The sequence below is a fragment of the Triticum aestivum genome, chromosome 6B, assembly GCF_018294505.1.
Source record: "Triticum aestivum cultivar Chinese Spring chromosome 6B, IWGSC CS RefSeq v2.1, whole genome shotgun sequence".
NCBI classification, from domain to species: domain Eukaryota; kingdom Viridiplantae; phylum Streptophyta; class Magnoliopsida; order Poales; family Poaceae; genus Triticum; species Triticum aestivum.
This window is the reverse complement of record NC_057810.1, coordinates 152955221-152965938: the sequence shown is the minus strand read 5'-3', so window position 1 is coordinate 152965938 and position 10718 is coordinate 152955221. Positions and strand designations below refer to the sequence as shown.

Genomic DNA, 10718 nt, shown 5'->3' with positions numbered 1-10718 from the left:
ACTCGTGTTTGCTTTCTTCACTGACTGAGAACGAATGGTGAAAATATGCTTGAAAAGACCCTAGTGCGGTCGACACCCCTGAAAGTTCTCGCACATTGACACGAATGCAGCAAGGTAAGTGATGGTATTGGGAGAAAAGTGATGGAGTTGGGCACCGAAGAAGTTCAAGAAGCCCCGGAAGAAAGGGTGCGGAGGAAGCAAGAAGCCCTAGTCGACATGGGTGGCGAGTAGTACACACTCACCCGATTGTGGCTGCGGCTCCGTCTCCCCCTCCGGCAGCCTCGCTGCGCCCTTGGCGATCAGCCCAGACTCCACCAGCTCGTCCAGATCTTCCTGCCGAAGCGAAGACCAGATCCAATCGCCTTGGATCCAACCTGGCGGCAGCGCCGAGCGCGACGATGATCCGCGGTTCTGCTTCTTGCCTTTCACCGCCCCCGCCGCCTTCTTCGCGCGTTCCAGCGCCACTGTCTTTTCCTTCACCATGGTAGCGGAGCGGCGGCGTCGAGAGCAGAGGATCCGGATGCAGTGGGGAAGCAGAGGAAGAGGGGAGAAAACAGACGCATACAGTGCAGGCGCCTCGGCTCCCTCGCCTTATAAAGGGCCGCTTCCGAGTGGCTGACACGTGGGTCCAGGCGATCCTGTCAAATCCCGCAACAGTCGCGTGCGACGCACGTGGCGATAAAGGTGGCGAGGAGATCGAGGCGCTCCTGTTTATCCACCCCGCTTACTTCGGCACGCTCCGTCCTACGCGGTTCCCCGAAATTTTGAATCCTGTGAAATCCGGGATACACTGCAATCAATCGCGCCAAAGATTCTGTGCCCCGAAAAAACAGTCGACAGATGATGTTACAAATTCACTTGGCAACTTTCTAAATCGATCAAGGCGACTGAATCAAAGCTGAAGTTCCAACGTGAGTCTTCCGTCCTGCGTAAAACACTCATGAATCGCAAGGCTCGAAGCAAGATCAACTTCAACCTTCTTTCCACCCGGACCTCAATCCATTCGGGGGCTAATGATGAGGATACAGACCTAGGGTAGGGTCACAGGCCTGACCTATGCACCCTACCCAAGGTCACTACCCTAGAAGCAAAGAAGTCCAAGAGACAACAAGGAATACCCAGTGAAGACGTCAAGTGCAATCCACTCGACCAATCATATCACTCGGGTACCCCTCCTTCCTAGTGTCACTCGACCATACAAGAGACCACTCGACCCACTGAAGACCAGGAGTCACTCAACACTACAACGGTCAGGCGTTCACTCCGTAATCTTTAAGATCATTAATAACACTTATGGCTGGCGTTATCAGTAACGCCCCGTCTTTATGTACATTGAACCCCTTGTAATGGAGGATGGCTGGGGTCCTGGTGCACTCTATATAAGCCACCCCCCTTCTCTGGCACAAGGGTTCGCACCCCTTGTAACACCACACGTATATAATCCAATCGACCGCCTCCGGACACCGAGACGTAGGGCTTTTACTTCCACTATGAAGGACCTGAACTCGTAAATCCTGTGTGTACAACTTCACCATGGCTGATCTTGCCTCTTCATACCTATCCCCCATTCTACTGTCAGTCTTAGGACTACGACAACGGCCTATCCCCAAATACAAGCCTCAATGTTGTCACAACACGATATTTTTATATCCCGCTCCCCCCCTCCCCTTTAGATTTTTATGTATTTTTTTCTTATTTTTTGACAGAAACATAACACAGGCCAGTACACAGCCGTGTCGTGTTGGGCCGGCCTTTTTATTTAGGATGTGCATTGTTGTTGTACTGGGACGTGCAGGCCATGCCGTGCTGGGCCGGCCCGGCTACTGTCACATCCCAAACCTAAATTTAGGATGTGCATTTTGATATGGACATAGACATCATAGATACAACTACAAATATTACACGACACATTCATAGAAGCATCGCATCCATGATTTCATTGCATGTTTGGAATTTGAAGATCAACATGACCAATTCATAAACCCTAAGTCAAATTAGAGTTTAATTAAAGGCCATAAAGATTTTCTTTGAATAAAAGTTTTACCAAAGTTGCATAAGGGCAGTGAAGAAAGGATTTATATTTGCCTTATTTCCCTTGAGTGATCAAAGGTTCGAAAGTGGTTTAAGTTTGGGTGATTTAAACTACAAGTAATCCCGGGTTAAAAATAAAAACAAAAAGTAGAAAATATTCAAATATGAATTATTAAAAAGCCCATTTGGACAGTGGCCTAACAAGATTGTCAAAAAATCTAGACAAGATATTCACCTATTCAGAAATATTCCAATTGGAATTCAGGACAAGTTCACTGTTGGAAGAAAATCCAAATTCAAAATGCATTTGAATTTACAAAGAAACAGAAAAGGGAAAAGAGAAGAAAAAAGGCCCAGCGACCCAGTGCTTCTGCCGGTTACTCGAAAAAAATAATACTTTTCTCCTAAAATAATCCTGCTTTCTCTAGATCCAATGTACAGTTCTGTAGTTACTCATCAATACATCTCACCTATGTATAATTTGGCCTACATCAACGATTGCTATTTCTTTCAACGCCATTTCAAGGTTTCCAAAACATGCTCGAATACGTGACAGCATGCACTGGATACCAAGAACCGTATGCCTGAATTTTTCTAGTACTTTTGACGCATAATTCCGTCTACCAACATGCAACATCATCTCCGTGGAACCATTTGCCCGGATTCATCCTTCTCAAATATCCTCGCAATCCACTCATTCCAAACCGTTCTTCGCCTGCCGCTGTCAAGCAGCACCGGCGAAGCCTCACTCTCCTCGGGGTTTGCATTTTCGTCGAATGTTCCGTATGTTGACGGCAGGTTGACATCCGCGATCCCTAGCGCTATAGCACGCCTCAGGGCCGCCTGCTGCTCCTCACCGTGATCCCTTGTCGCCGCGGTTTCACCATCCATCCTTTGATTCTCAGGCACTTTCATGGTCCTCTCATTCTCCAGCATCAACTGAAATATGAGGAGGAAGGAATTTTGTAGGCAATTTGTGCATTGTACAATTGGGCATCATAGTAACTCTACAGACAAAGACCTGAAGAAAAAATATCTGTCTAGTGATGGAGAAGGGCTGATGCTGAAGAAGGTGCCACGGAAAATTAGTGCAAACAATTATGTTTTGAAACTTCAGCCTTGATTGGTTAGTACTATGTGAATGACACTTCTATGGGCAATAACTGAATAAGAGGAGGATAGGCGTAGGCTTACATCTACCGCTCTTTGGGCTTCCCTTTCTATCCAGATAATGGCATGGTCAGAAATCGCGTTGCAAGAAAGAACTATGTTCTCAAATCTGCCATCCACTGGAACTGCTGTTCTAACGGCAGGCGGATATCTTCCACATCTGCAGCAGTTATTTCAACAAACTATAAGTCTCAGCCAATGTTATAAATCCAAACAAGAAAAACTAAAACTGAAGTCACCCAGGAGGCCAGGGCCTCTGCATCATTTCTCTGGTAAACATAAGCTAATGAATTGAACAGTACCTTCTATTTGTAGGAAAAACTTCACGAAAAATATTCCCGGCAAAATCATACTACCTGAAAGGCTTCCTTTCAACAATGTGGTAAAGCCGGCCTGGTGCGTACAGACGCCTTGGATCTCTCAGCATCACACTTTCAGGTATACATGTGGCTATGAGGCAATTTCCACACAGAAGGCATGGCAAGCTGTACAAAGGAAAGGGGACTGCATCAGGCACACTGAAAAGATATAGACTAGACAGAGAATGAACCCCTGCAAGTATGAGTTACCCCGTTGATCATGGTTTCTTTACCAGAAAAGTGACTTGATAATGTCTTCCAAAGGAATGTCGGTGCGGGGCAGAAAATCATCCTGTAATTTATCAAACACGAATCAGACAATATAAGCAGAATTCAGTTGGGTTGTTTATCCTAAACTGGCATGGAGTCTCACCTGAAGAATAACCGAGTTAATGACGTCGGCATAACGGACTGCCAGATTGAGCGACATGCACCTGGGAGGCGCCATGGAGAAGCACCGTATCCTCCTCCTCTCCACGCCACCCAGCCGCTCCCTGTCGCGCACCGCCAGCAGAGCCAGCATGGCCGCGACGCCGGAGCCGAGGGAATGCCCAGCGAACGTGAGCGTGTAGCCGGGATTCGTGGCCAGGAGGTCCCTCAGCACGTCGCACTCGGCGTCGAACACCCACTCGGCGGCCTTGAGCAGGCCGTTGTGCACGTAGCCGCCGTCAAAGCCCGCCTGCCCGATCCTGTTGTCCAGCAGCACGGCGTAGTCGCTCTCCTTGGCCATGTCCATGCCGCGCACGGCGAGCACGACGTCCGCGTGCCGGTGGTCGACGTACAGCAGGTACGTCGGGGCGCGCCCCTGCGCGTGCTCGGGCGTCCTCCGGCGCACCACCCACCGGGGCTCGATGTCGTAGCCCCCCGGCGGCGCCCACTGCGGGGTCTCCAGGTCGTCCTCGTAGACCGCCAGGATGAACCGGCATAGCCGCGGCACCGGCTCGAACTCCCCCGGCGAGGCCAGGCCCCAGGTCTCGCTGTCGTAGCCGGTGGTGTGGAGGCAGCGCTCCCACACCCAGCGCGTGCATGCCAGGCAGTACACGCACTCCACCACCGGCAGGCAGCACGCGATGGACATCACATCCACGTCGGCGGGAGCTCACGGCTCAGTGGTGTGACGACGCCGACAAATGGCAGGGCTGCAAAATAAATAAATTAAAACATGGTTGGGTTATTCAGAGAAACATTCAGAAAGGATTTGCTTGCTACTGGGGCAATGATAAGGCTGGCTTTGTGAAGTTACTGGGGAAACGCAAAACTGAGGATAAATTTCGAGGGACAAAGGAACGGGAATTGTGAATCCTATGTGTGACTGGAAAATCGCACGAAATCATGAGGGGATATCGAGTTCCATCTGTGAGGCCTTGTACAATGGGAGGTGCTTAAGGAGGTGCTTAGAAGAATAAACCGAGTTTTTCTGTAGCACCGGTGCCTATTTCTACAGGAGAGACGCTTAGTTAAGCGTCTAGCGTCTACCCTATACAAATAAGCACCGGTGCTTAAGAAAAGCTTGGTTTATTTCTCTAAGCACCTCCCATAAGCACCTCCCATTGTACCAGGCCTGAGATTCATCACGGATTAAGTTGGGGACTTGCTCAGCCGAGACAACTAATTGCAAAAGGGGGGCAGCATAAGAGAACAGGGACCTCTATCCATCAAATTCCAGTGTTCTATTCCCTTGCCTGCCGCATCTGTAAATAAGATTGTAGTCGAAATTACCGAAATAAACTTCTCTTGTTGGATTTGCGGAAGCAACGGAAGCAACAAGGGAATCAGGTGTGGTACTGATACTGAAGAATACGGCGACTGAAGACATCTTGTTACCTTGATGATGTAGGAGGAGAGGCATCGGAGACGACGAGTGGGTAGCGCCCGGTCGGTCACTCTCGGGCACAGACGAACAGCAGCGAAGCGGCGAGACCAGATGCAACTACCTTTCTTCGTGTCCAGGCAAGAGTCTCGGAAGCAGCTGCGATTGCAACCTGCAACTACAAGTCAAAGAGGGGGATCACCGCAGGAGGGGACGTGTGGCTATTTTTTCTCTCCCTGACGCCAATCACTCCACATGTCGCTTTGTTTGTAACCTCTGTCATAGACAGAATTTACTCCGTTGTCTCCACGGGAGAAAAAAATATATATTATCATTGTCATTTCATTAATAGAAGAAATTAGAACAGTGGCTAATTAAGATTAGGCCTAACCATTTTTCCTGCTAATCTAACCCCTAGACACCATCTGGTCAATTAAGTTAAGGGATTTTTACATCTGTGCCCCGGGTTCCTTTGCTTTACTCATTCATCCCCGCGCTATTAACTTTTGCTCAATGTTCCCCACTCCCTTGCCAGAAACCCTCATAACTGGGCACAACGGACGTTGCCGTCGGGTTAAAGGCTTGACCGTTAACTCTGACTAGTGGGGCCACGCTGGACTGTGTCGTCTGTTCGACCTGACAAGTGGGGCCGCGTTGGATGGTGTCACTGTTCGACCGTTGGGCCGTGGTTTCGTTGGGCCGTCCCTTGCATTAAACGTCTGCGCGCACCGCCAGGACAGAAGCCTGCTCATGCACCCAACAAAGCCAGCCTGCATGCGTCGATCGAGCCTGCATGCGCCGATGCCACGATCCCACGATGCGCCGACCGAGCCTGCATGCGCCGACTGAGCCTGCATGCGCCGATGCGTCCACCACGAGCACTGACCGAGCAGCTTTCTTGCACGCTAGCCGCCACAGATGCAGCGACGATCACTGCCGCTAGTTCCTCTCTTCTAGCTAGGTAGCTACATATTTATGGCTTGTGTAAAAAAAGAGCCACTCCCTTGCTTAGTTGTACTCATTCATCCCTACTAACAAAGCTTGCTTTCATGCACTAGATGGTTACTAACAAGGGAACCTTACTAACAAGCTGAGCTCTCTAAGAAAATAATCAATAAATATGTAGTCCTGATATAGGGCCAACAAGCCCATAGCACGATCACATATCTCAAACTATGAAGAACTTAATAATAGAATAGATAGAAAACTTAATAATAGAAATTAAAAAAAGGGCCAACAAGCCCATAGCAACTCCAACATAGTTTAATTACAACTTAACAAAGCATAGACTAAAAAAAGCTAGAGGGTTTAGAAACCTAGACGCCGCCTTCTCCATCTCGCTCCTCCTTCGGGCGCCCTTTTCACTGCTCCTCCGGGGCGTTGTTGATGGCATTGTTGAGGAAATCGTTAACTGATAGCTGCTCGATTGGCTGGTGAGTAGGGGATTAATCGGCTAATCGGCAAGTTAATCGACCATTTAATCAATTAATCGGACGATTTATCAATTTATAGGCTATTCGGTGACCCTACGAGTAGGGATTAATCGACAAGTTAACTGGTTAATCGGATGAATTCTTGAACATGGGTTGATGGGGTATTGAAGAGTGTGCATGCGCGTCGTGGTGGGGAAGATGTTGTTGTACTCCGTGAACCTGTTGTGGGTGGTGAAAGCGATGAACTCGGAGCCACACCAAAATACCCGGCCGAGGAGGTAGAAGGCGTCGAATGTGTTGGTGAAGTGGGCAAGGGAGCAACCACCACCCGGTTTTGGATGATCTCCTCGATGCGGAACATCGTTGGAGATCCCCTCGGGAGGTGGTGGTAGCCGGACGCGAGGAAGAACTCGGTGAAGTTCCTTGCGGTCCTCAGCCTCGATATCGCCCACACATGTAGTGTGGGATCAACGTACATGCCCGTAGGGTAGAGCCTCTCTGGCACGGTGGGTGAGAAGCGGTAGGTTGGTCCGGTGTACTGCATGGCTGAGGGATGTGCAGAAGATGGAGAAGGTGTCGAAGAGCAAGAAGAGAGATGGATGAGGGATGACAGAGGCAGAGGGTGGCTTAAATAGCCGTAGTGCTACGTGTTATTTGGCCGTGTGAATAGTTTGTGGCCATTTTGCATGATAAAAATAATTTGCACACGTGGCCAGTTGGCAGAGGCAGAAGAAAAAGAAGCTTATTGCACGCATGGGAATACGTGGTCATATATATTATATGAACAAAAAGAGACAATTTTTGAATAGTTTGTGGCCATTTTGCATGATAAAAATATATTTGGCCCTTAAAAATTGGTCATTTGCTACGCAATGTCAATTGATTTCAAACGATGCAAAAATACAGAGGCAGCACGTTCACAAAAAATAGAGCAAACGATGAAAAAAATCGACGCAATTCGACGGCCCAACCAGAGCTTGGTTTCCTTTTGAGCCCAATAAGAACATTTTTTTTCACGGAGTCAGTGGTCGGCGAGCAGCCGAGCACAACCAATAGGATCGCTTCTCGCGGATCGCCCCACGATCCAAGGGTGTGGAGCCGTCCTTGTGATCCAACGACGCGGAGCCTGCACACAGCCAGCCCACCTAGTTCCTTCTAGAAGGCCAGATCTAAGGGTTGTCGCTTGGCGCGAGGGTATGATCGGACGGCTGACGTTGGGAGCTAGGGTTAGGCGAAACCCCGTGGGGTTTAGAGGGGTTTTGAGCTGGTCAACGGGGTTTCAATGGCTTTGACTGAGCATAACTAATTTTAAAAAATCGAAAAAAATATGAAACCTTCTCCGTTCGTCGTTTTATAAGACAAACTAACGAGGAAAAATACTAAACTTGGTCTATGGTCATTTTCATGAAAAACCCTAACTGGCATGATCGAGGTCAAATGAGCAACATTAATTGTAAAAAAAATCAAAAAAATATAAAACCTGCACACAATGTTGTCTTATATGACATGTTACCAACCAAAAATCATAAACTTGGTCTATGGTCATTTTCATGAGAAAACCGTCAGACATATGAGCTATCATGTACATGATTTCATAGAGTTCAAGGAGAGGAGGTGGTGTTACTTTCTGTTTTTGAAAAATTTAAAAAAATCAAAAATATCACTAAAGCTTTATTTTAAAGTGAATAAGAAGGACCTGAAGTTAGTTTTCCATTTTCATATTTCAAAACATGTTCTTAATAGTTTTTATATTAGAGCATATGTTTTAAAAAGAAAATGTAAAAATATGAAGATAATTCAAAAAATAATAAGACTTCGAATCTACACTATGGAAAGTGAATATGTGTTAATAAAAAAACATTTGGCTCAGTTAGAGTAGGTTAAAAAAATTGATTATAAATGGGCTGTTTACCCTAGCCTGGGAGCTCATTTGGAGCACATTTTCTCAAATTCAAATTTATTTGACCTCCTCTAAATCACTTCAAATTTTGCACACATGATCTCCTACACAAACATAGATAGTTTGCCAAGGTTTTACTTGTTTTTGCATTTTCTTGAATTTGTACTGTCCAGGTTTGCCAAGGTTTACATGATCTCATTTGGAGCATGCATTTGATTTCCTACACAACATGTGTGATCATTGCAACACCTAAGATCATAGTTCACAACATGTCCCCTAAACATAACTAACCATAGATTCAGGACAGAAAAATATACCACATGAAAATTTAAGGATAGACAAATATAGATAGCATAACCAGATTACTGGCATAACCAAATTCAGTTCAACAGACTATAACCAACGACATTCAGTTCAACACACCAAAATTAACCCAACAGTTCAACAAACCAAACTAAAACTAACACATCATCACATCATCGATCACATCACGCTGGAGTCAGGGCCTTCGCGAGGGCGACATTCTTCCCCCTGATCGTGTAGTCCTCCCCGCGAATCGCCACATCCTCAGCATGAGACAGAAGGTGATCGAAGTGGCCATCCCTTGGCTTTGGCTTGGTGGTGCAGTAGGGGCAGTGCCACTTCTTGAACTTGCGGTTATAGAAGGAACCAACTCCCTTGGCCTTGATCTTCTCCTCCTCCTTGGCTGTGAAGGACGCGACGTTGCCCTTGTACACATTATCTCCAGAATCATACTGCACACATGAATGAATTGCATTAGATTCATATACACCATGTCAAAGGAACTAAATGAACAAGGGATATGCTTGCTACGTCTTGAGCTTGCGTTGGTTTTCCTTGAAGAGGAGAGGGTGATGCAGCAATAGTAGCGTAAGTATTTCCCTTAGTTTTTGAGAACCGATGTATCAATCCAGTAGGAGGCTTCTCAACAAGTCCCACGAACCTACACAAACAAACAAAGAACTCGCAACCAACGCGACAAAGGGGTTGTCAATCCCTTCAGGGCCACTTGCGAAAGTGAGATCTAATAGAGATAGTATGATAAGATAAATATATTTTTGGTATTTTATAATATAGATGCAGAAAATAAAGATGCAAATAAAAGTAGATTGGAAGCAAATATGATAAGAGATAGACCCGGGGGCCATAGTTTTCACTAGAGGCTTCTCTCAAGATAGCATAAGTATTACGGTGGGTGAACAAATTACTGTCAAGCAATTGATAGAAAAGCGAATAATTATGAGATTATCTAGGCATGATCATGTATATAGGCATCACGTCCATAAAAAGTAGACCGACTCCTACCTGCATCTACTACTATTACTCCACACATCGACCAACTCCTGCCTGCATCTAGAGTATTAAGTTCATAAGAACAGAGTAACGCATTAAGCAAGATGACATGATGTAGAGGGATAAACTCAAGCAATATGATATAAACCCCATCTTGTTATCCTTGATGGCAACAATACAATACGTGCCTTGCAACCCTTTCTGTCACTGGGTAAGGACACCGCAAGATTGAACCCAAAGCTAAGCACTTCTCCCATGGCAAGAAAGATCAATCTAGTAGGCCAAACCAAATCGATAATTCGAAGAGACTTGCAAAGATAACTCAATCATATAAAAGAATCCAGAGAAGATTCAATTATTATCCATAGATAAATCTGATCATAAACCCACAATTCATCGGATCTCGACAAACACACCACAAAAAGAGATTACATCGAATAGATCTCCACAAGAGAGGGGGAGAACATTGTATTGAGATCCAAAAAGAGAGAAGAAGCCATCTAGCTAATAACTATGGACCCGTAGGTCTGTGGTACACTACTCACAACTCATCGGAGGGGCAAGGATGTTGATGTAGAAGCCCTCTGTGGTCGATCCCCCCTCCGGAAGAATGCCGACGAAGGCTCCAAGATGGGATCTCGCGGATACAAAAGGTTATAGTGGTGGAAATTGTGCGGGTGCCTGGATGTTTTCGTGGTACG

General features: G+C 46.5%; 1 protein-coding gene across 2 annotated transcripts; it reads right to left on the bottom strand.

The window, feature by feature from the left end:
* Positions 1–2324: 2324 nt before the first annotated feature.
* Positions 2325–5601, bottom strand: LOC123136296 (uncharacterized). Of its 2 annotated transcripts, XM_044555644.1 has the most exons (7): positions 5385–5584; positions 5207–5251; positions 3934–4699; positions 3794–3852; positions 3558–3686; positions 3226–3361; positions 2325–2970 (listed from the first exon to the last, which is right to left on the bottom strand). In XM_044555644.1, the coding sequence occupies exons 3-7, from the start codon at positions 4636–4638 to the stop codon at positions 2668–2670; spliced, it is 1332 nt and encodes a 443-aa protein (XP_044411579.1). In that variant the 5' UTR covers positions 4639–4699; positions 5207–5251; positions 5385–5584; the 3' UTR covers positions 2325–2667. The 2 variants fall into 2 exon arrangements, with proteins under 2 accessions (XP_044411579.1, XP_044411580.1); XM_044555645.1 differs by lacking the exon at positions 5207–5251 and having other exon boundaries at positions 5385–5601.
* Positions 5602–10718: the final 5117 nt, after the last annotated feature.